General features: G+C 37.7%; 1 protein-coding gene across 2 annotated transcripts in view; it reads left to right on the top strand.

Moving 5' to 3' along the window:
- Positions 1-26,174, top strand: part of SAMD8 (sterile alpha motif domain containing 8) — a 55,645-nt gene extending 29,471 nt beyond the window's left edge. For both annotated transcript variants that reach the window (XM_076010122.1, XM_012755573.3), the window contains exons 2-6: positions 1,866-2,458; positions 13,427-13,522; positions 15,562-15,679; positions 20,853-21,003; positions 21,178-26,174. In XM_076010122.1, coding sequence (XP_075866237.1) covers positions 1,866-2,458; positions 13,427-13,522; positions 15,562-15,679; positions 20,853-21,003; positions 21,178-21,482 — 1,263 coding nt within the window. In that variant the 3' untranslated portion in view covers positions 21,483-26,174. The remainder of the gene's footprint in view (positions 1-1,865; positions 2,459-13,426; positions 13,523-15,561; positions 15,680-20,852; positions 21,004-21,177) is intronic.
- The last annotated feature ends 386 nt before the right edge of the window (positions 26,175-26,560 follow it).

Below are 26,560 nucleotides of genomic sequence, written 5' to 3'. Positions count from 1 at the left end.
GCTGGTTTCAAACTCCTGACCTCGAGCAATCCGCCTCCCTCAGCCTCCCAGAGTGCTAGGATTACAGGCGTGAGCCACCGCGCCTGGCCCGAAATATAATCTTTAGTCTGGAAAATGTCAGAAAACCCACAGGCTTCAATAGTTGAGAAAGTACTTTTGAGAAATAGTGTTTTTTCCCCTGTAGGCCTTTGTCTCCCTTTTGTCTGATATATTTTATAAACCTTGTATAGGCTGGGCGCGGTAGCTCACGCCTGTAATCCTAGCACTCTGAGAGGCTGAGGCAGGTGGATCGCTTGAGGTCAGGAGTTCGAAACCAGCCTGAGCAAGAGTGAGACCCCGTCTCTATTAAAAATAGAAAGAAATAAATTGGCAAACTAAAAATATATAGAGAAAAAATTAGCCGGGCATGGTGATGCATGCCTATAGTCCCAGCTACTCGGGAGGCTGAGGCAGAAGGATTGCTTGAGCCCAAGAGTTTGAGGTTGCTGTGAGGTAGGCTGATGCCACAGCACTCTAGCCTGGGCAACAGAGCCAGACTCTGTCTCAAAAAAAAAAAAAAAAAAAAAAAAAACCTTATAGAGACTCAAGTAACTAGAAATTTTACAATAGAAAAAGAGCATATTTTTCTGGCTGGCACAGTAAAAAAAAAAAAAAAAAGAAAAAGAGCATAAACAGCTGTGTGGGATCAAACTAGTAGAAATTATTAGTACTCTTTAAAACATAGCACATTATTGGCTTTTATAACTGTAGTATAAAGTTTGGGTTATCAAATTTATGAGTACATTGAAGTGACGTCTTTCTTTTAAAATTTTTATCACAAAAATCCCAGCGATAGTTTAAGAATGAAATGCTAGCAAGAACTGAGCTATTATTAATTCAAATGTATATCTTGTTTAAAGGCTTTATGTCGGTTAAAGAAATCATGCATATAGTAGTTAGAAATATGCTTAAAGGGTTTCCCAGAATTACAGTTATCGATTTGCTTTTATGTTTTTTATCCCCAGGTAGGGAGGTACTTTTTCCATGAACATGAAGATTTGATTTTTTTTTTTGCATATAACAAAAAATATATATTTTAATTTTTATATTTTCTATATATTATATTGATATTTTATAAATAAATTTATAATATAAATTTATTTTATAAATATTTTATAAATATTTATTTTGTAAATAAAATAAAATACAAAATGTTTTATATTTTATTCTATATATTTTAATTTTTTTTTTTAAAGAGAGAGGGTCTCTGTTGCCCAGGCTAGAGTGCAGTGGCATCATCATTACCTGCTACAACCTCAAACTACTGGGCTCAAGTGACCTTCCTACTTCAACCTCCTGAGTAGCTGGGATTACAGGTGCACACCACCATGCCTGGCTAATTTTTCTGTTTTCGCAGAGATGGGGTCTCAGTATGTTGCTCAGGTTGGTCTCAAACTCCTGGCATCAAGCAATCTTTCTGCTTTGTCCTCCCAGAGTGCTAGGATTATAGGTATGAGCCACTGCACTCGGTTATATATCTTAATTTTATGAGAAGTATTAAAATGGGATTTTTCTGAACTGTCCTCGAGTAGGTTTTTTTATCAAAGTTGTGGCTAATGTGCTATGGAAAAGCCATTTTGTGAAATATCTTTCTGTAAGAATGGTCATTACCTTTTCTTCTGCTATTGGGGTTATATGTATAAGATTATTAGAATGTTAATCTATTGAAAACCTCCCATTATTGAATTTTTTTTCTTTCACTCTAGAAGCTAATAGGACAGTCTAGGTAATTACCGTTTTTGGTGTGTTTATGTGTATTTAGTCTTCGAAGAACTTGATAGGACACACTAAAGTTTTTGTTTTGTTTACCTGTTTTTGCTTGATAGGCAGTAGAGGGGGAAATGGCAGGTCCTAATCAACTCTGCATTCGCCGCTGGACTACCAAGCATGTAGCTGTGTGGCTGAAGGATGAAGGCTTTTTTGAATATGTGGACATTTTATGCAATAAGCACCGACTTGATGGAATCACATTGCTAACACTAACTGAATATGATCTCCGGTCTCCTCCTCTGGAAATCAAAGTCTTAGGGGACATTAAAAGGTTAATGCTCTCAGTCCGAAAATTGCAAAAAATACATATTGATGTTTTAGAAGAGATGGGCTACAACAGTGACAGTCCCATGGGTTCCATGACCCCTTTCATCAGTTCTCTTCAGAGTGCAGACTGGCTTTGTAATGGGGAGCTTTCACATGACTGTGACGGACCCATCACGGACTTGAACTCCGATCAGTACCAGTACATGAACGGGAAAAACAAACATTCTGTTCGAAGATTGGACCCAGAGTACTGGAAGACCATACTGAGTTGTATATATGTCTTTATAGTATTTGGATTTACATCTTTCATTATGGTTATAGTCCACGAGCGAGTGCCTGACATGCAGACCTATCCACCACTCCCAGATATATTCTTAGACAGGTAAGTTTGCTTTTAATTGCTAAGTTTGTAGAAGGTTGCTGTAATAACAGCAGTGATAATATATTTCTGATAATTATGTTGTTTGTCACTGTTATAGTTGTGGTTGATGTATACTTTCTATTTGCTTTATCTGGTGGTATAAAAACATATGCTTAGAAATCACCTTTTTCACTTAGAGTAAATTAGACCTCAACCTAGGTAAGTGAGAAAGACCACTGCTTAATTTATTTTTCTGAAGGTACAGCTCATTGTGCACTTCAGATTTTAAAAGGATGTCCTGGCCAGGAGCAATGGCTCACACCTGTAATCCTAGCACTTTGGGAGGCTGAGACAGGTGGATTGCTTGTGTTCAGGCATCCAAGACCAGCTTGAGTAAAAGTGAGACCCCGTCTCTGCTAAAAATAGAAAACTTAGCCAGGCGTGGTGGCACAGGCCTGTAGTGCCAGCTCCTCAGGAGGCTGAGGCAGGAGGATTGCTTGAGTCCAGGAGTTTGAGGTTGCAGTGAGCTATGATGATGCCATTGTACTCTAGCCAGGGCCAGAGAGTGAGACTCTGTCTCAGAAAAAGAAAGGAAAAAAATGATGTCCTGGAATGATGTCTGTAATAAATGGAACTTGGTTGCTTTTTTTTTTTTTTTTTTAAATAATGAATAGAGTTCTGCTTTTTCAAAAATATGGTAGTCTCTTATAAGACCAAATGAACTGGAATTACCACAAATAGTACAAATGGTTTCAATGATAGTATCCTGTTTTTATTAAATACTGAATACATTAAAAAATGTATAATATATGAAAAATAAGAATAGAATAATAAAAAATACTCAATTATTAGTTTTTTGTTTGGTTTTTTTTTGTTTGTTTTTGTTTTTTTGTTTTTTTTTTGAGACAGAGTCTTGCTTTGTTGCCCGGGCTAGAGTGAGTGCCATGGCGTCAGCTTAGCTCACAGCAACCTCAAACTCCTGGGCTCAAACAATCTTCCTGCCTCAGCCTCCCAAGTAGCTGGGGCTACAGGCATGCGCCACCATGCCCGGCTAACTTTTTATATATATTTTTAGCTGTCTAAGTAATTTCTTTCTATTTATAGTAGAGACGGGGTCTTGCTTTTGCTCAGGCTGGTTTCGAACTCCTGACCTTCAGCAATCCGTCCGCCTTGGCCTCCCAGAGTGCTAGGATTACAGGCATGAGCCACCGCACCGAGCCTCAACTATTTATTAGTTTTTATATTTGTGAACTTACCTTTTTAAAATTTGTATTGCTTTCTTGTTTTTATAAAATATTTTGCCCTTCTGAAAGTGCCTTTTAGCATATGTATTTTAAAATGAAATGAATTAAAAATATCTACATTAAGATGGCAGAATAACATATATATCACATTTTGCTCCGTGTCTAAGCCTGAGAATTTTTTGGTTTTGTTTTTTAAGTGTTAAGCCCACAAGATGGGCTCCCATATAAACAGGGAATGAATGAACCTTGTTTATATGGGAGATTTCTCAAAGCTCTGGATACTGGAAGTGAAGGGGTGATGCTAAAATAAGGAGAATTGATTGAAAGCTGTTCAAGAAGTTGTTGGATCCCTGTATCTACTCTCCTATTCTATACAATTTTCCCCAACTCTAAACAGAAGACCCTACGGAAGTAAGGAAGAAAGCATGTGTAAATCTGAGGAAAGAGTACTTTAGGCAAATGAAACAGCTAGGTGCAAAAATCCTAAACTGGGAATGTGCCTGGCATGTTAAGGAACAACAAGTGAGAGACGGGAGAACAGTTGGAAATGAGGTCTGAGAAGAGACAGGAAGCCAGGTTGTACAGGGCATTGACTTTTGTAAGGGCTTTAGCTTTCATTCTAAGTGAAAAGGGAAGCCATAGGAAAGTATTAAGAAGAGTAGGGGGATCTAATTTCTAACTTAAAATATCATTCTAGCTGTATTAAGAATAGCCTGGGGGTAAGGGTAGGGAATCAGGGATCAGTTAAGCAGTTATTGAATTCATCTACACAAAGAAGATGGTAGATTAGATGAGTGCAGTAGTGGTAGAGATGGTGTGAAAGAGTCAGATTTTATATATATTTTGAAAGTCGAGCTAACAGGATTTGCTGCTGAATTTGGATGTGAGGTATAAGAGAAAAAGACAAGCCAAAGATTATTCCAAGATTTTTAACCTGAGCATATGGAAAGATGGAGTTGCCATTTAAAGAGATGGAAAGACTGGAAGGAACTGACTTGGAGAGAAAATTTTAAATGAAGGATTTGATTTTGGGCATGTCAGTTTTCAGATATCTTTTACACCAAATCAGATGTTGAGTAAGAGATAGAAATATGTGTGGAGTTCAGAGAGAGAGATCTAGGCTAAGATTTGGGAGTTATTAGCATAAGGAAAGCCATGATGCTGGATAAGGTTTCCTAGGGAGTAAATCCAGAAGGGAAAAGAAGAGAATTGAAGATTGAGCCCAAAAACATTCTAACATTTAGAGGTCAGAGAATGAGAAACCAATAAAGAAGACTGAAAAAGTCAGGAAGATATATATATCCTGGAAGCCAAGCAAAAAAAAGGTATTTTAAGAAGGCAGGAACAATTAGCTATGTCAGATGCTGCTTAGAGGTCAAGTAAGATGAGGATGATCATCAGAGACTCTGACAAGAGTTAATAAGGGCTAAATGTGTTGTAATGGGCTCAAGAGAGAATGTGAGATGTATTAAAATTTATATGAAGGTATATGTCCAGAAATATGAAACAACATGTTCACAAAGTTATTCATTGTGACATTATTTACAATAATTATAAATATTAGAAATAATCTAAATGCTTATCCATGGGAAACTAGTTGACTATACTATGGTACATCTACACAATGGAATACTATTTAGTCACAAAAAACAGTGAGGACAATTTCTATGAATTGATGTGAAGTGATGAGTAGGAAAAACTCAGTAACAATGAGCACCATGAGCACACAGATCATGGTTTCTAAATACCATTCTCCACTAAGAGGAAGCAGACCCAGGGCTTCTTAGAGAAATGGCTGGTTTTAAGTTTGGGGCAAAGGAAGCATAAAATGAGTCTGAAAGACATCTCGTGCCATAAATCAAGGAAGCGCATGAAACCCATGGAAATATGTCAAAAGAACATAGGAGCTGGCTTGAAGGGTCTCCCACTGATGAAATTAGGACAATTGGAACAACAAAAAGAATAATGGGCCAGGCGTGATGGCACACGCCTGTAATCCTAGCACTCTAGGAGGCCGAGGCAGGAGGATCGCTCAAGGTCAGGAGTTCGAGACCAGCCTGAGCAAGAGCGAGACCCTGTCTCTACTAAAAATAGAAATTAACTGGGCTGGGCGCGGTGACTCACACCTGTAATCCTAGCTCTCTGGGAGGCTGAGGCGGGCGGATTACTCGAGGTCAGGAGTTGTAAACCAGCCTGAGCAAGAGTGAGACCCTGTCTCTACTATAAATAGAAAGAAATTAATTGGCCAACTAATATATATAGAAAAAATTAGCCAGGCATGGTGGGGCATGTCTGTAGTCCCAGCTACTCGGGAGGCTGAGGCAGGAGGATTGCTTGAGCCCAGGAGATTGAGGTTGCTGTGAGCTAGGGTGATGCCATGGCACTCGCTTGAGCCTGGGCAACAAAGCAAGACTCTGTCTCAAAAAAAAAAATAAAAAAAAGAAATTAATTGGCCAACTAAAAATATATAGAAAAAATAAATTAGCTGGGCATGGTGGTACATGCCTGTAGTCCCAGCTGAGGCTGAGGCAGAAGGATCACCTGAGCCCAGGAGTTCGAGGTTGCTGTGAGCTAGGCTGATGCCATGGCACTCTAGCCCGAGCAACAGAGTGAGACTATGTCTTAAAAAAAAAAAAAAGAATAATGATGGTAATGGATTATAATATATTGAGTAAGAAAAATAGTCTATGACTATTAGTCTATGACTATTAGATATAGTAATAGACAAACAAAAAATAGTGGAGTCAGAGGAGAAGCTCTTCAAGAAGAGCTTTATCTTACGATGTATAATTGATTCAGGCAAGTCATGCTAAAAATCTATTAGGTGAAAGGCCATTGGAGAGCAGCATATTCACATGATCTGAAAGTATCATCTCACATATTATTTAATTACAGAGGAAATAAGGTACCTTTACAAAGGCAAGATCTGGAATGTGTCATCTTAGCCAAATGAGCAAATATACCATCACAGTGGGACAAACTGACATTATGTGCATTGCATTTGATTTTCACAGCATCACCTATGTAATAATCTTTTAAAAAATATTTAACTTAAATCTAATCATGAGGAAATAATCAGACAAATCCAGAACGTGGAACATTCTACAAGACAGCTGATCTGGACTCTCCAAAAATGTCAGTGTCATGATAGACAAAAGCCAGGGGAAATTGTATGGGAAATTGAAAAGATATAACCAAGAGCAATACATGAATTTTAATTGGATCTTATATTAAGAAAAAAGCTGCTATAAATGACATTTTTTGAGTGATTAAGAGAATTTTAATATGGACTGCATATTAAATGGTGATATTAAATCAGTGTACAATTTCCTGGGTATAATAGTGTATTGGTTCTCAGAGACATTAAGGGAGAAGTGTCATAATGTCTGTAACTTACTTTGAGAGGGAAGTTTTAGCCTCCCCTAAAAGAGTATGTGTGTATATGTACATAGGTATAATATAGAAAAAATGAAATAAAGCAAATGTGGCAAAATGTTAATTATTGTAAACAATTGATAGATTTAAGTGAAGAATATAAAATGGTTATTCTTTTAGTTTTTTTTTTGGTAGAATCAGAATTTTTCAAAATAAAAGAATTGGGCAAAGAAATGAGAGAAAGAGGGGGAGGGGGAAAGGGCATTTATTGAAACCTTAAAATCTGTACCCCCATAATATGCTGGAAAAAAAAAAGAAATGAGAGAAAGAAAAAGGGGATGGAGAAATTGGAGACAATCAAATCTTTCCTGTAGGGCCAAGTTTTCCTATAAGGGCAGCAGAGAAATGGAGCTGTAGTTTGGGAGGAGTGTGGAAAAATATGGGGTCAAGAGGGTTTGTTTTTTTTTTGATGGGCTATATGAGCATGTTTGTTATATTGATTACTCTATTGGGGGAGGGCAATGATATTAGAGGAAAGAGAGGGTACGATTGTTGGAGCCGTGTCCATGAGTAGATGAAAAGGGATGAGGTCTAGTAGCTAGAAGAGGCTGACCTTAGGTAATTGGACTATTCAGAAGGGAAGATAGAAAATATGGGAATGGGTAGAAGATTGCTATATGTCACAATGGAATATAGTAGACGTGCTCTCCTGATTGTTTTTGTTTTCTCTGTGTACAGAGGATGAGAATGGAGAGAAGGATGGAGGATTGAGGCGAAAGGATGAGAGGTGTAAAATAGTCATCTAGTAGAATCATGTAATAGAGCAGGAGAGTGAATAGACTTGTGTAATGTAGTGACAGCACTAAGGGCCTTCCTGAGCTTAAGCAGTCTTGGCATTGTGTTTTTACCAGCCTCATCCAGTAACAGATACAGGTATGGAATCGGTGGAGAATTGGATTTAAGCAGGGTTGAGTTTTACAGTATGATGAAGGAAAAAGAGGCAAGGGAGCAATTATAATGAGGGATCATGGATTCAGGCAGATAAGGAGGGAAATAAGGATATGAAGTAGGTGAAGGACAGTGAAAATGTCACAGGATCAACAGATTTTAGGTCTCAGAATTATTGAAGATGAGGTACAAGAAGGAATAAGCTAAAATGACAAGAGGTGTTGGTGAGTGTAAGATTCTTGAAATTGAGATTCTAAGGAGTAACCTCGGTAATGACAAGGTCCGGGTTACAACCATGGGTTTGGGGTTGGTATGGTAGGGTAAAGGACAGTATCACAGGAAGAGAAGTAAAAGTAGAAGTGAATAAGAGCACAATGACAGCAGTATTAGAAAGAGTGACAGTGATCCAGAAGCTAAAGTCTTCAAGAAATGAGAATGGATGCTGAGGTTTTATTTTTTTATTTTTTATTTTTTTTTATTTTTATTTTTTTTTTTTTTGAGACAGAGTCTCGCTTTGTTGCCTAGGCTAGAGTGAGTGCCGTGGCGTCAGCCTAGCTCACAGCAACCTCAAACTCCTGGGCTCAAGCGATCCTCCTGCCTCAGCCTCCCGAGTAGCTGGGACTAGAGGCACGAGCCACCATGCCCGGCTGATTTTTATATTATATATATTAGTTGGCCAATTAATTTCTTTCTATTTTTTTTATGGTAGAGACGGGGTCTCGCTCAGGCTGGTTTTGAACTCCTGACCTTGAGCAATCCGCCCGCCTCGGCCTCCCAGAGTGCTAGGATTACAGGCGTGAGCCACCGTGCCCGGCCTGATGCTGAGGTTTTATAAAGTCTATAACAAGGCATAACAGGAGAAAGGTGGGGGGAAGGGTCTGGTAGAATAAGAGTTTTATTTTAAAGTGCACAATTCAGTGATTTTTAGTATATTTACAGAGTTGTGTAACCATCACAGTGTTCTCATCTGGGCATGGTATCCCTGAACATTTTCATCACTCCAGAAAGAAACTCATACCATTAACAGTCATATACTCAATTCTCTCCTCCCTCCACACCCTGGCAACCACTAGTCTACTTTGTTTCTGTGAATTTGTCTATTCTGGACATTTCATGTAAATGGAACCATACAATATGTGGCCTTTTTTGTGTCTGACTTCTTTCACTTAGCATTTTTTCAAGACTTGTCCATATTATAGCATGTATCAGTACTACATTCCTTTTTATTATCAAATAATATTTTATTGTATGGATATACTAATTCTGTTTATCCATTTCAACAGTTGATGGGTGTTTGTGTTATTTCCAATTTTTGGCTATTAATAATGCTGCTATGAAAAAAAAATAATGCTGCTATGAACATTTATGTACAAAGTTGTGTATAGACATATACTTTCAATTTGCAGTGGGAATTTGAAACCAAATTTTGCCTCTTTTATCTACAATAACACTCACTATAAAACTCCATGCTCGGCCGGGCGCTGTGGCTCACGCCTGTAATCCTAGCTCTTGGGAGGCCGAGGCGGGCGGATTGCTCAAGGTCAGGAGTTCGAAACCAGCCTGAGCAAGAGCGAGACCCCATCTCTACTATAAATAGAAAGAAATTAATTGGCCAACTGATATATATATAAAAAATTAGCCGGGCATGGTGGCGCATGCCTGTAGTCCCAGCTACCCGGGAGGCTGAGGCAGAAGGATCACTCGAGCCCAGGAGTTTGAGGTTGCTGTGAGCTAGGCTGACGCCACGGCACTCACTCTAGCCTGGGCAACAAAGCGAGACTCTGTCTCAAAAAAAAAAAAAAAAAAAAAAAAAAAAACTCCATGCTCTGCCGGGCGTGGTGGCTCACGCCTGTAATCCTAGCACTCTGGGAGGCTGAGGCGGGCAGATTGCTCAAGGTCAGGGGTTCAAAACCACCCTGAGCAAGAGCGACACCCTGTCTCTACTATAAATAGAAAGAAATTAATTGGCCAACTAATATATATAGAAAAAATTAGCTGGGCATGGTGGCGCATGGCTGTAGTCCAAGCTACTTGGGAGGCTGAGGCAGGAGGATTGCTTGAGCCCAGGAGTTTGAGGTTGCTGTGAGCTAGGCTGACGGCATGGCACTCACTCTAGCCTGGGCAACAAAGTGAGACTCTGTCTCAAAAAAAAAAAAAAAAAACTCCATGCTCTTAAGCATCTAAACTTTATTCATAGACGAATGGTAACTGATGCTGTCAGTGTTCCTCCTATGTCCCCTTGGATCTCTTTTCCATTTTCTTGTGCACAGATACTCCCAACATCCAGATGTGTCTCCTTTGTTGCAGGGCTGCTCTTGGGCTGTTGGAAAACACTTTGCCTGCTTGAAAAGAAAGCCAAAAAGTGCTTAGAGGCCAGGCCTAGTGGCTCATGCCTATAATCCTAGCACTCTGGGAGGCCAAGGTGAGAGGACTGCTTGAGCTTAAGAGTTCGAGACCAGCCTGAACAAGAGCGAGACCCTGTCTCTACTAAAAATAGAAAAAATTAGCTGGGGATGGTGGCAGGTGCCTGTAGTCCCAACTACTTGGAAAGCTGAGGCAAGAGAATAGCTTAAACCCAGGAGTTTAAGGTTGCTGTGAGCTGGGCTGACGTCATGGCACTCTAGTCCAGGCAACAGAGTAAGACTCTGTCTCAAAAAAAAAAAACAACAACTTAGAAATTTACATCCTCCAGCAGCAGTCCTTAACCAATGACTCATTTCTCTTTGCCCTCATTGAAACAACATTTGGATCGGACCTACACTGCCCCAGATTCCCCATAGGACTCGGCCAAAGTTACTCTTTCTGCATTCCACACAGGGCTTTGCTTGATGTCTCGCCCTTGCTTTGCTTCCTTGTCTTCTGATCTCATACCCCACTATCCTATGGGGGTACTGGGAACACTTCCTCATAAATCATTTTCATGCTGATCTTTGTTTCAGAGTCTGCTTCTGAAACTTATTCCAAGAGCGTCAGCACATTATAAACAGGTCATTAATAGAAGGAAATAGGAATGTTTCTAAAGGCAGGCCCACCTACAACAGTGAGAAATGATAGCTGATAACTATAATAGCAAGGGAGGAATAAGAAATATCATAAAAATCAAACATAAATAATGGAAAAACCACATCAATCTGGATCTTAACTGCCCTTCATAGTCTTCAGTAGTCCCTGATTCTATCCAGAAAAAAGGCATATACATGTATAATGCATCTTGAAAATCTTTGCATCAGATAATATGGGGCATTGACTACACATTTGACAGGTTCCTCACAACACTCCACTAAAATGACAACAAAAAGGGAAAGAAACTATAAATCCATGAAGACAAAAATAGTGATAATAGTGTAAGTTTGGAAAGTGGAAATCTGAGTGCCTGTTGTGAAATTGGGGGTAGGGGGTGGCAGTGCCCAAGGGATGAGTTTATTTGTACTTCAGAGCTCCAATAAAACTCACACAACAGGAGGTACCAAGCATCACTCAAAGCCAGGTACAGATCAGAGCTAAATATGGAAGAATTGGTTAAAAATCTATTTAAGAAACTTTTAGACCTGCTCTACTCCAACAGAAGACTGGTGGTATATTCTCCAGAGCAGTTGAAAGTGAGGAACTATGGACCTGAGTACACTGTGGACAGACACCATGCCCAAATGAGAACAAAGTGCTGTAGGTTTTCAAGGGGATTAACTAAAAGTCTATGTACTAATCTCTGAGGTTTCTAGCTCTCTTCCTTAAGAAGCCAGACTTATTTCCCATCCCCACTCCCACCTGGCCCTGATCCTCCAAAAAGGATAACAGAATCTTCTCCTTGGAAAACCTAGAGAAAAGGACTGTAGATAACTGTGTATGGGGGGGAGCAGATGTCCTTATTTAATCAACCAGACCTCTGTCTAATCACTCTACAGTGAAACTCACAATTTGACAAAGCTCAGGCCATGCACATAGAATGTGTAATTATCTTTTTTAGTACTTCTCTGTCAAATACGAATGGCCAGTCAAAAATAACCAGACATTTGAGAAAAACAGACCAAAGCAAACAGAAAAAAGGAAATTAGAAAACACAAAATAGGGAGAACAACACTTAAACACATTCATATTCTTAGAGAGTTAAGAGATGTTGCATTCTATGAGACAGTAATGAGAGGCTAAAAAACGAAAATTCAGAGAGAAAAGCTTTTGGAAAATAAGAAATGAAAGTAGTAATTTAAAATCCAGCAGCATAATTGGAACATAGCTTTGATGAAATTGCCCAGCATATAGAAAAAAAAGATGAAAAATAGAGGGAAAAAGATAATATTAACCCAGTTGGCCCAACAGTTAACAAGTGGGAGTTCCAGAAAGAACACATAGAGAAAATGGCTGGGTGCAGTGGCGCTCACATCTTTAATCCTAGTACTTTGGGAGTCCAACCAGGAGGATTGCTTGATGCCAGGAGTTCAAGACCAGCCTGGGCAATGGTGAGACCCTATCTCTAAAAAAAAAAAAAAAAAAAATTTTTTTTTTTTTTTTTTTTTGAGATAGAATCTCATTCTGTTGCCCAGGCTAGTGCCGTGGGGTCAGCCTAGCTCACAGCAACCTCAAACTCCTGGGCTCAAGCGATCTTCCTGCCTCAGCCTCCCAAGTAGCTGGGACTGCAGGCATGTGCCAGCATGCCCGGCTAATTTTTTCTGTATATTTTAGTTGACCAGCTAATTTCTTTCCATTTTTAGTAGAGACAGGGTCTCCCTCTTGCTCAGGCTGGTCTCCAACTCCTGAGCTCAAACAATCCGCCCACCTTGGCTTCCCAGAGTGCTAGGATTACAGGAGTAAGCCACCACCCACGCCTGGCCTTCTCTTTCTTTTTAAATTAAGAAATATGACCTGCCCTTTATTAGTGGATAATCACAGGAGCTGTGAATTTGGTGAGGAGAAAAGAGGGACAAATGGAAAAGATAGAAGAAAACAGGGCTAGGAAACAAAGGAGGACATAAAGAAAGAAGTAAAACAAAAAACCAAAAACTCCATTGCTTCTAAAACAAAACCAAATGTATTTTTTAAAAAATAAGTCACATTCAAGTTCTGATTGTCTGGGTTCTGACATTAGCACATCATACAAGAAGTGGACCTTTCCCTCACTGTCTTTTGTAGGCATTCCTGTATCCAGGGTCTGCTATGCTATAGGATGGGAGAAAAGGGTTATTCTAATACTTCTTTGCAGAGAACCATGACTGGGAATCACAGATAATAAACAGCTTCTGATAAATGGGGTACTTTCTGAAACAATTTTTTCCCCAGGTTGTCCAGATTATCATCTTTAGAAAAAGGTAAAAGTTATATAAAGCAATGTTAAGGTCATTATTAGAAAAGCATGTTATTGAAAAGGGTAGTATCATTTCTATGCATCTATCTCTCTTCATTTCAAAAACAAATATTTTTTTTGTTCCAGCGTTCCTAGAATCCCATGGGCCTTTGCCATGACAGAAGTATGTGGCATGATTCTTTGCTATATTTGGCTCCTGGTTCTTCTTCTTCACAAGCACAGGTACCTCACCTATTCAGTTAAAAGACTGAAAAAGTTTTGACTCTCTTATGTCAAGGTCATCAAACCATGTCTCTCCCTTTGCAGTTTCCTTGTTAATTTCTTTCTCTGGTCAGTGTGATGTTACAGCTATTAACGAAGGAAAATGTTTTGGGTTTGATCAACAAAAGAGTCAGCCTAAGGTAATAGCAGCATGTTTAGTAATACTCTGAATGCATTTTGTAGGCAAAGATCAGAGATGCGGGTGATCAGCCATGGGCCAGCCATTGCCAGTCCAACCTTATCTCTCTTTAGAAACAAACTGGAAATGTCACTTCCTGTAGAAGGATAGAAACTCCTCCAAGGACAGTCTTTGGTCAAGTGTTTAGATGGAAGCAATTGTTCTCTACTTGGCGGAGGCCCATTAAAAAAGAGATTTTTTATATAACATGCACACCTAGTCCGTGTGGTTCACTTTAGGTGGTATAGGATGTTGCTAAATAGGGAAAGTGCTTCTTAGCACTTTCACCAAAAATATAAAGAGAATTTTTTTTAATTAAAAAAAAAGCATAAAGGGGAGCTCCTTGCCTAGTTTGATGGGGGAAATTACTTGATTTAAGTAAAAAAAATAGGCATAGTGAGGAAAAAATTTAAAGATAAAATTTGCAGATATCCGATGTCCATTGTCTTTGCAACACTGCAGAAGAATAAGGGCACTTTCTTGAGTTTTTGATTCTTTGTCCTTACTAGGAAGTGCTTGAGGTAAACCACAGTCAAGGGCTTTAGGTCCTAAGCAGCAGTTATTTCAGTGCTTTGAAGGTGAAAAGAAAGGTTGATGATTGTTATTCTTGTCACACTTTCAGGCCATATTGCACCTCATTCTCTCCCATTTTGTCCTGTTTGACAGCAATATTTTTAATTCTGGGTTGCTCAAAACCAGAGATGGTTTAAGAACATGTATGTTACTATTGCTTTCTGGTTAATTTTGCCTCACAAAAATCCTATAGATTTGAATTTATCTATTCTTCAAAACAGTCTTTTACCTTATAGGAAACCTTGGTATGTTTAGTAAAGCATAGCAGTGGCCAGTTAAATGCAACTGTTAATGCTTACTTAGTCGAAGAAAGTGTTTCTTAAAGTGTTTGTACCACTTGCTTTGAATCACCTGGGTGCTTGTTAAAATGCAATTCCTAAGCTCTGTTCCAGGTGTGCACACTAAAGTTTGAAACATTCCTAGCTTTGTGTTCAGTGCTTTTTTGGGGCAAGGGAGCAGTTAGAAAATGTATAAAGCATAGACCCTGTCGAAACAGAATCTTAGTCTGTTTTGGTTTAACACATTTAAAGAAATAATATGACAGTACAAGTGATGTCACAATATAGTTCATGATTTACCCAAATGATAGTTATTCAAAAATTTTGTTTGATATATTTAATATAAAACTTAATTTTTTAATTTATAAAAGCTTTGTATTTCATAGCTTAAGTTTAAGTTAGGAGAAGTTGCAAGGAATATTAGATAGCTACTATCATTAACCAGTTTTCAGCATTATTAATGAGCAAAAAAACCCTAGAGTCACAGGTGTTTATTTTTACCTTTTATAAATAAATAACTTATGAGTAGCAGGGCTAACTCCAGGCTTACTAGTCTTCTATCTTATATAACTCTTTTATTTTCTCTTAGCCATATGTTCTTATCAGTGAAATAATGCTCTTAGAATCTGACCTTAGGTCTACACTGTTTAATGTGGCACATACTAGCCACATGTGGCTATTTAAATTAACTAAAATAAAATTTAAAATTTGATTTCTCAGTCATACCAGTCACATTTCATGTGCTCAAGAGCCACATGTGGATAGCTTATTGGCCAGTATGTAGAACATTTCCATCGTTGCAGGGAGTTCTATTGGACAGTGATGTTTCACATGGTCTCTAAGATTTCCATCCTCTTCAAAAAGTCTGGTGGTTTTTTTGCTTGCTCTTCCTTTAAGTAAATATTTGATACCTGAGGTTTTGGCTTTGTTTTCCTCTGATCTTTCCCTCTTTTTGGTCGCTGTGTTCACAGGTCAATACTCCTGCGAAGGCTCTGTAGTCTGATGGGCACTGTATTCTTGCTTCGCTGCTTTACCATGTTTGTGACCTCCCTCTCCGTGCCAGGACAGCACCTGCAGTGTACTGGAAAGGTAGCCTGCTACCTTCTTTATCACTCCTTGTTCTTCGTGGGTTGATGGCACAGTATATGTAACAGGGCTAAGGTTTTGCTTTTGGTTTTAAAATGTGCTTTTTGGTATTTGCAATATTTGTAATAAACCTGTAGAAATAATTTGGTAAAAATCTTAAGCCAAAATCTACCTCCTTGTTATTTCTGTCCATTGATAGTTCTATGCTGTGGAGCTGTAGGAAAAAAGTATCTTTCAGTTATCATTTTGCCTTACCTTTTCCCTTTCCTGTCATCCTCAGCATCTTTGAAGTTCCTCATATGGCATGCTGTGGTCCCTTCACTGTCTTCTTCATTCCTTTTTAAAAGATGTTGCAGTTTGACCACACCATATCTCATTTAAAACATAGTATCCAGGCTGGTCCGAAGGTAGTGAGTTATCTCACATGATTGTTCACAGTCAGTTACAGATTGAACTCCTTGTTCTACTACTTTCTCCCCTCCTCACTACTGCACTTGACTAGTCTTTAAAAAAAAAATAAAAAATAAATAAAAACATAGTATCCAGCATTCTAGACTTTACTTTTTCTGTGACACACAAAGTAATGGCTAATTTTTGGTTTTTGTTTTATACTTTATAGCTTGTTGTTTTGGTATACTGCAGATATCTCTTCTGGTTAAACTGAGAAAGGAGAAATTATGTAGATGGGGACAAAAACAGAGGATTATGAATTATTAATACTTTTTAAAAAGGACCCTGAAAATTACCTATACTTTACGTACAAAATTGGCTGTTGTTGTGACTCATTAAATTTGGACAAAAGAGTGTATTATCCTACTTTTCTAGGCCTCTATGCTTTAGTTCTGTGTTCCTGAATGTTCAAATCTATGTGTTAACACCTTTGTTGTTATTTTAATGTTGTTTGTAACAACATTCAAGTTCAGTTCTTAAACTGCAATACAAATAGCTGAAATGCCAACAGGGAAGATTAAGCAGCCAAAGGAGATCAAGAGCTAAAAATGTACTCCTGAGCTGAAGGGTGACAAAACTTTCTCTGGGTATTAGGAATGCTTAGGCTGACCAGTAAGAAAGGGGAAGGGTTAATATGACCAATTAGGATTTCCTATAAAGGAAATGTTTTATTTTTAAGGTAAAAGCTATTTTTTTCCTAGAAAGGAAAAGTAATTTTTCTAATTATAAAATTATATAAGCTTCTTGAAAAAATTCAAGTTTTACATAGTAAAAAGTAAAAACTCACATAATTCCCCTTTTTCACCCCACCCTATAACTGTTAACAATTGTATATATAGCCATACAGACCAGGTTTTTGTTTGTTTATTGGTTGCCCAAACTATAGTGCAGTGGCATGATCATAGCTCACTGCAGCCGTGAACTCCTGGGCTCAAGGGATCCTCCTGCCTTGGCCTCCCACGGTGCTGGGATTACAGGCGTGAGCCACCATGCCGAACTACAGACCATTTTTAAGCATGCTTACACCCTCACACATTATATAGATAGATATTTTTTAACAAAACATAGGATTATATTGCAGACGTTCTTTAGCTTATTTTTCACTTAATTGTATGTTTAATTTTATCTGAAGAAATACATATAGCTATATTCATTTTTTTAAAATAACTGCACAATATTCTGTTGTGGATACTAGTCTCCAAATGTACATTTTTGTTGTTTCCAAATTTTACTATTTATAAATAATGCTGTAGTAAACATGCTTATACATTTGTGCTTTTGTATTTATTCAATTATCTCCTTAAGATAAATTATTAGAAGTAAAATTATGGAATTAAAGGACATGCACATTTAAAAATGTGATACATATTGCTAAAATGCCCACTCGAAGAGGTGAGTTTTTCACTACTAACAATGTGTATACATGTCAGTTCTTCCACCCTCTTGCTAGCACTCTCATTCTGATTAGTGAAAGATGGTATCTGATACATTTATGGTCTTATTCTTTGCATTTTATATCTTTAATCTATCTTGAAATTGTTTCTGTACATGGTGTGAACAGTTTCCTCCAAATAGTATGCTAATCGAGTAGGGAGATTTTAAAGAAGAGAAATATAAACCTTTTACACTGAAAAGAGAATTTCCTATAGCTGAGGGATTTAATTGTGGGACAGCCACTGAAGAGAGGGCTATATGTGCATAGGGCTGCAACATATACTACAAAAATAAATTAGATACCATCCCTCTATGGTATGGAAAGCCCCTTTTCTGTCTCTAATGATTATTTTTCATTATCATTTGGTTATATATGAATATTTCTATTCAAATCTGCCCTAAATACTGTTAATTGCTTTGAATTTTAACCTACTTATTGACCCGTATTATTTGCAGTGATCATTAAAAATAGAAAGTTAAGGTGAAAGTAGCAATCAAATCCCTTACAGTCAATTCCATAAGGCATTTTCATTGTAATAAATTAATTGCTTGAAATTGCATTCCCAGAAGTAGGAGGTTTGGGGACAGAACCAAGAACATGCCTGTTTTTTAAAATTTAGAAACACTTAAAGCAAATTTCTACACCTTGTCTTGTCAAAGCATCCTATTCATTCTGCTCTGTTGTATTTCAGTTTTTATTTTTTTTCTGAAAGAATATATGGGACATTTAAGATGGGAATGGATAGGGAGACTTGAGTAATTGAGGAATAATGGCCTTCTTTTGACTGGCATCACTTGTTTCCTATCCTTGGTTGAGACATTTTACTAGCAGTCTCTTTGCTACATGATTTTTTACTTTTCCAAGAGTAACATCTCAGCTGGGCACAGTGCCATGCATCTGTAGGCCCAGATACTCTGGAGGTTGAAGCAGGAGGATTGCTTAAGCTCAGGAGTTCAAGATCACCCTGGACAACATAGTGAGACATCCCTATCTCAAGAAAAGAAAAAAAGTAACATTTCTAACCGTATGTTCATTAAAGATCAAGGAAGAGCCAAACCATGAACATTTGTTTAGTACCTTCTCTTTCCTTTTCTCCAATAATACACTCTTCTCCCGCTCTTTCCCTCAACTGAGACAGAAAGGGAAGGCTGGGGAGTGTGTAATCAGTAGGTGAGGTTTCTAATGAGATTGTGGTATCTAGTAAGGTTGTGTTGTGACTTTTGGTCATTAGCCATGGTAGAATCTTTAAGACGTAGGGCTTTGGAATTGGACTCTTTGGGTTCACATCATACTTACGTTACTTACTAGCTGTGTGACTTCTCTAAGCCAGTTTTCTCATCTGCACAGTTGAATCACTTCATAGGATTGTTGTTGAAATTAAATGCAATAACACATAAAGCACTTAGCAGCATGTCTTGCACATAGTAAATGTACATAAAATGTTAGCAACTTTTTGTGCCATTATTATCGTTATATGTTAAATGCCTTTTTTTAAGTGACTATCCGCACCCCCCCCCTTGCTTTTTCTTAAAGCAACTATCACTCAAACTCTTCCTCAAAATGGATTGCCTTTTTAAGCTTATGTGTAGAGTTAGAATTAGGTTTGGCTGCTGATAACTGGAAATTCAAAGTGGCTGTTGTTTAAGAAGCACCCAGTAGTTTGTTCTCTCTCATAAAAGAAGTCTGCACTCAGTAGGGTAGTTTGCGTTTGTAATCCCAGCTACTGGAGAGGCTGAGGCGGAAGGATCTTTTCAACCTAGGAGTTTGAGGCTGCAGTGAGCTGTGATTGGTCTACTGCATTACAGCCTGGGCAACAGAGCAAGACTCCATCTCCTTTAAAAAAAAAAAAAAAGTCTTAAAGTAGATACTCCAGGTCTGGTAATATACCTGTGGAGTCATAAAGAAAAACAAACCCCATGATTCTTCTGTTTTTCTGCTTTTTCTGCTCTGTTAGCCTACCACTTGGTTTGCATACTTAAGGCCACTTTGTGATCCAGGATAGCTGCTGGAGTAGGCTAGAAGAAGGAAAGGTGGAAGGGTAGAAAAGACTTCCTCCAAGCCATTGTCTCTTTCCTTTATAAATAGCCTTCCCAGAACTCCTGTATACTTCTTTTTTTTTTTTTTTGAGACAGAGTCTTGCTTTGTTGCCCAGGCTAGAGTGAGTACCTTTGGCGTCAGCCTAGCTCACAGCAACCTCAAACTCCTGGGCTCAAGCAATCCTCCTGCCTCAGCCTCCCAAGTAGCTAGGACTACAGGCATGTGCCACCATGCCTGGCTAATTTTTTCTATATATATTAGTTGGCCAATTAATTTCTTTCTATTTATAGTAGAGACGGGGTCTCACTCTTGCTCAGGCTGGTTTCGAACTCCTGACCTGGAGCAATCCTCCTGCCTCGGCCTCCCAGAGTGTTAGGATTACAGGCGTTAGCCACCGTACCCGGTCCTCCTGTATACTTCTACTTACATCTTACTGTACAGAACTTAGTCACATGGCCACATCTGGCTACAAGGGAGGCTGTGAAATGCAATGTTTTGGTTGAGTTCATTGCTACCTCAATATATTTGAAATTCTGCTACGAGTAAAGAAGGGGAGAATGGATATTGAATGGTAGCCATTGATCTTTGTCATAGCCTATTTGTTATTGGCAAGAACAGCCAAGCAGGCCAGGCGTGGTGGCTCACACCTGTAATCCTAGCACTCTGGGAGGCCGAGGCGGGTGGATCGCTCAAGGTCAGGAGTTTGAGACCAGCCTGAGCAAGAGTGAGACCCTGTCTCTACTGAAAAATAGAAGGAGATTAGCTATACAACTAAAAATATATAGAAAATATAGCCAGGCGTGGGAGCGCATGCCTGTGGTCCCAGCTACTCAGGAGGCTGAGACAGGAGGATCACTTGAGCCCAGGAATTTGAGGTTGCTGTGAGCTAGGCTGATGCCATGGCACTCTACTCAGGGCAACAAGAGTGAAACTCTGTCTCCAAAAAAAAAAAAAGAACAGCCAAGTAAACACTACTGTGATATTGGATTAAAAAGTTGGAGATGTTTTTGTGTTATACTGGTCTTTTTATTGTAAAGGAACGTGTAGTAGAGGAATTTGAATTACAGTGATTTCATTTAATTATCAAACTTTGCCCACCCAGTCTTGAGGGTAGCCTAGATTGAGCACTTGGTTGCTTTGGCTTAGATCTTAGATTTCTAAGTCATTCAGCATTTGAATTTCAATGGGAGTGAATGTTGGGAAGCTCCCATCTCCCTAAGCATTTGAAGCACTAATTCATAGCTTTCTTTATAGATTTATGGCAGTGTATGGGAGAAATTACACCGGGCCTTTGCCATTTGGAGTGGCTTTGGTATGACCCTGACTGGCGTTCACACTTGTGGAGATTACATGTTCAGTGGCCACACAGTCGTCCTAACTATGCTGAATTTCTTTGTCACCGAATGTAAGTATCTCTTGAGTGCTTCTGTGCATATTAGATAACTAGCTTCAGAAGAGGCTGTGGGAAAGGTGTCAAATCCCACTAAGACTAGGCAAAACAGCCTGACCTAAGAAACATGTGACTGAGAAGCATTATAAGAAATGCGGTTTTAAAATGATCTTTCTGTCCTTTTCCTAGATACACCAAGAAGCTGGAATTTCTTGCACACTTTATCCTGGGTTCTCAACCTCTTTGGAATCTTCTTCATCTTGGCTGCCCATGAACATTATTCCATTGATGTGTTTATTGCCTTTTATATCACAACAAGACTCTTTTTGTACTACCATACTCTGGCCAATACCAGAGCATATCAGCAGAGTAGGAGAGCAAGGATTTGGTTTCCCATGTTTTCTTTTTTTGAATGCAATGTTAATGGCACAGTACCTAATGAATATTGTTGGCCATTTTCAAAACCAGCAATAATGAAAAGACTAATTGGATGAAGACTGTATCTTTGTAATGAGTTCATGATTAAATATACAGTAGTTGTTGAAAATGAATAACTTCACTTTTTCTCCCTAGGTTGTTCCTGGATGCCTTGCTTTTTGGCTTAAATGTTGACAAAGTAAAGTTTCCTGTTTGAGCAAGACTATGATTACAAAAAGCAAGAAAGAATATTCAAGAGTCCTTACATAGCTGTTTGAACAGAAAGCTTAAGTAGATGTTTTCTGCCCCTTTTTTTTAGGAAGACTTAATGTTGTGATTGAAGTCAGGCTGTTACTCTTACCTGTTAAGTATTTGCTTATTAAAGTTAAGCAAATCAACTTGAGCAGTTTGCTGGTTGAGGGATTTTTATTGATTTCCAGTAGGACTCTAGTCAAGAAACATTTTTTGAAGCTTGTTATTATCTTCACAAGAAAAAACCCTACCATGTGAGCAATACTTGTTTTTTTAACTACTCTCTGTGTTAGTTTAAAAAATGCAACTCTGGAAAGTGATCTGTTTTATTGACAAATAGTTTTTGCCTTCTGAACCATCTTTATGAAAAGTATACTGAGCATACCAGGATGCCTGGAAAAGAGAAGAATGAAAGGGGCCATACATGAGGTGACAGAGTGTTGATGAACATGCCATCAGCCTCCTCATTAATGCAAATATAGTGCTAGCATCTTTCACCAAAGATGCAAAAAATGATGCAGTGCCTATTTTGTTCTGAGGGTTCAGTATGACCATCAGTAAGTATTCATGGCTGCATCCATAAAAATAAATTGGCTTAATGTTAGTGGTATAGGTACCTGGAACAATTTTGTGTTATAGATGTTAGATGACAGCCCAGTTTTATGCTTTTTAAATGATGTTATTTAATGAGCCAAATAGGAATGTTTTACCAGATGTTAAAGTTCTTATGTCGTTAAGTAGGGAGGTATGCATGCAAAGAATTTTTTCTCCTTCTGAAAAGAAATTTTATAGCAAGTTGCAAGCATAATGTAAATTTTTGGTTTTTGAAATTTCTCATTCTTTGCCATCTGAAGTAAACGGTTTCAGGCATACTTGGATCCAAAAAATTTTGTTGTTTTTTATTTTTAAATATAATTGTGTACATACATTCTTTCTAATCTTAATTTGGCAGTCAGGAAGTGATATAACTTAACTGCTGTTTATAACACTAGAAATTTAATACCTTAATTTCACCTCTGTGATAACATTTGTCACTTTATTTTTAATGATTTTATGTAGTAGTAATGATAGTAGGATGGCTATGGAATTGGCATTTGAACCCCAACTAATGAGCTTAGATACTTAGAATATTAATTGTGTAGTTTTTACATTCCATTTTAAAATAAGGAGTTAGAAAAGGTGCTGGGATACTGAGGTCTGAAATTAGGCCATATAGCAGAAGCTTGCTTCTTCCTTATCTGAGTGAAATATTTTATTTTTGCACTTTGAGTCATATTCCCACCCCAGTATAAGTGATAGAGAAGCCTGAATTAATTGGGTAGGAAAGGAAATTATGCAAACAAGTTTCAGCCAGTGCTGAATGACCCCAATTTGGGTTGGCTTTTATTTCTCACTTAAAAGTGGCACAAGGCAATTCAAGTTTTATTATGCTTTTAAATCTCACACTTCAGAATCTTATAATAAATTATTGATTCTTTCATATGCTAGGAACAAAAATGCCAACATCTTATCTAAAGAAATATCATAATCATGAAAAGGTGAAGGATGTTTCCTATGCTAGTTAGAATTATTTGAGCCTTGAGATCAAAAGATGTGTTACTATCATTTTTTCCAAATGACAGAACAGGACTGAATTTAGCTAGGGAGGGACTGATGTTGGTTTTTGGAAAAATGTTTTTTAAAAAAAGCCTATGGCAACATTACTTTTAAAATATTAAGCTGGGTATGGTGGCTTGCACCTGTAATCCCAGCTACTTGGGAGGCTGAAGTAGGAGGATCGCTTGAACCCCAGGTGTTCAAGACCAGCCTGAGTGACAAACCAAGACCCTGTCTGCCAAAAAAATGGTATGCCAGGCACAGTAGCACATGCCTATAGGCCCAGCTTCCTGAAGCAAGAGGATCGCTTGAAGCTAGGAGCTGGACACTGTAGTATGCTATTATCACACCTATGAATAGCCACTGTGCTATAGCTTGGACAACATAGCAAGACCCTGTCTCTTAAAAAATATTAAATAGTTATTAACATCAGTTTTCTTTCCTTCATATGGATTCTATTCTAGAACCTAATAGAAAAATAAATGCAACTGACTTTGCAAAGGTATTGACATTGAGAGTACCTAACAACAAGACTGCAATGAGGATTGTAAAATAACTTCACAACCTTGCATTTACTCATATCTATTTTGAGAAAAAGGTAAGCTAGATTTATAATTTATTATTTTAATTATTACAAGGCAGTGTTTACATAAATTAATCATCTCCCAGTCTCTTTCTTGGAAAGCTTTGAGACAAAATTATTTTCAGTTTTTCTTAAACAGGAAACCTATATTTTAGTTGCTTTTTGTTTTGTCCAGAAATTTCCATATTTTTATCTTTATATATATTTTTTCTTATTAAAATTTAAACCATTGTGAAGATAGTATTTGTGTTTACATTTTGGTTGTGAATGTGGCTAGGTAGGGAAGCTACATGCCTTTGGTCTACATATATTTTGACCTTGTATTTGGTTCTACAGTTGCAGGCTTATACAATTGAGACTTTAGCATAGAAGGAACCAAAAAGTTTTTGGTTTGGGGATGCAAACTGGAGGTTATGTTGCAAGTATTTTCTGTGTTCCTGGGAACACTGTTGCCTTTTTTTCCCCCTTTCATTTTGTTTTTTTTTTTTTTTTTTTTTTAAAGACCAGGCAGGGTAGTGTTACTGAAGGGTAATTGAAGTTGGTAGAGAGTGAGTTGTTTTGAAAAAATGCAAGTTGGCTGTTATTACCAAATAATTGGGGGAAACCTTTTTTGGCTGTGCTGCAGAATTCTCAACATGGCTATTGTCTCCATAGTTCTCTGTCACCAGAATAGCCAGGGCAAAGATACAACTTTCATATTCTGGCTTATTTTATATCCTTTTAAATCAGAAAGCAATGAGCTTAGCCTTAGAACCAGGCAGTTAAATAAGTTTGGCCTGTTTGCAAGAAAAACCCATTGATTGAGAGACAAAAACCCATTGACTGACAGATCTGCTAGTAGTATAACTCTGACCCTGTAAGTGGTTTTTCCTACCCTATATCTGCCTGAGTGTTATTACTAAGAATCCCAAAAGTTCTACAATTTATAAATTGGGAATGGAGGAGCCAAATCCTTTTATAGCTGATAAGAAACAGTCTGTTTTAGGAAGGTCTGTTTGGAAAGTGTTATTCATTATTCATAAAGTCATATTCATAACACTAAACTGCTTTGCATTCAGCAAACAGTGATTTCACCATTAATTTCATAGTAAGCTTTTAAAAAAAGGATTCTAGATCCAAAATGCTAAAGAATGTTAACCATATTCTTGTTTTAAACTCTCTGATTTAATGAATTTATTTATTTGGTAGTCTTTTTGTAGACTTAGGTTATCCCATACTGAAAATAATTATAGTACAGTCATTTGTCAGTTCTTTGAGGTATTCAGGCATTTGAAACAAGAAAGCTCTCTTGTAGAATAGTCCTTAGGCAAGAATGACAGTGTTAAAAGAAAAAAGAAAAAAAGTAGAATAGTCCAATTGCTTTCTTAAACAGTATTGGTTTCATTTAGACAGTTTCAAAGCCAACAAAGCATGTCAGTTTTAATGCCAACTTTACTTGGCAGTTTAGACAGTTAGTATTTGTTAAAAGGTTAGCCTGAATTACCCCTATACCTCTGTAAAGGAGAATTGTTAGTAACATCAGAGGTCAGAATGTGTCAGGTCACCAAATAGAATGGAAAGACGTCAAGTTGGTTTTTTTGTTTGTTTGTTTCTTCTCTGTGTTTGAGTAGCTCTGAATGACTAGAATTAGTATGGAAGTAGGTTTTGGTCCGCCCCCTCAACTCCCCCAGATTAAATGCCACCAATTTCAAATAACTAAAATGTGACCAATTTTGTATCAGTTTGATACAAATATCTATGAAATCTATAAACCACATTTCGGCTACAATAAGTTGGCTTTTAGAATACATTCTACCATAAATCAAACAAAGGACTTTTTATTCAGTTGCAGCATAAGGAAGGTTTGTGCCTGGTGTGGCAGAAGGAACAGTGTGTTAATTCATTGTTATTTCAGGTCTGTTTCAGTCTGAACTACTGAGCTGTCTGGAGAACTGAACATAGCCAAGTGACATTATCAGTTAGTAATGTCATCTTTGAAATGTTTAATTTTTCATTCAGAGAATGTATGAATTATTACAACAGTGAAGTATTGACATTTCTGATATGGAACAAAGGAAGTGGAAACTGGTATTTAATGGGGGAAGCAAAGCTAGCTTGGACTAAAATGGGCATGTTTTGTTTTGAGAATTCTACCTAAATGTCTCCTTATCCACAGAGGAACTAGTATTATCTGAAGATGTGAAAGTTCCTGTGGTAGCCATACCTTGAAGCACAGTATTGTACATAAGTAAATATCTTGATTCTAAATTAAATCCAGATTTAACTAATATATATTATTTTATATCTTTGTTGTATTAAAATGTTTAAAACACCAAAAATAAAACATTTGAAAGTTGAATTGCAGTTTCTTATTTAAATATCTTTGCATTATTAAGGCAGCTGGTCGGTTTTTTATACAGTGAATTTTAATTTTTGCAAATGATTGAGCTCTGCAACTCTAAATTTGTAGTATCTAGTTCCTTGCACTTACTAATTCATAATTATCCGCTAGATAAGTGACTTAGACATTCCCCTTTCTTTTCTGTAAACTAGGAAAGAAAAGTGAGCTTCCTAAGAATATTAGAATAACTATAGATTAGGAAGTTAAAAGGGAGGGAAGGGAAGCAAATAACTACTTATTTGTTGTTTTGGGTTTATTTAATTGTAGATTATGGTGAACAGTAAAAGGATTGTTAGAGGTAGCCCAGTAGCCCTGAACTGTGGAGTAGTTGGAATGTTAAGCAT

Source organism: Microcebus murinus, chromosome 14 (assembly GCF_040939455.1).
Source record: "Microcebus murinus isolate Inina chromosome 14, M.murinus_Inina_mat1.0, whole genome shotgun sequence".
In the NCBI taxonomy this organism is placed as follows: Eukaryota; Metazoa; Chordata; class Mammalia; order Primates; family Cheirogaleidae; genus Microcebus; species Microcebus murinus.
Note: the sequence above shows the minus strand (reverse complement) of the source record. Positions and strands in the feature narration are given on the sequence as shown.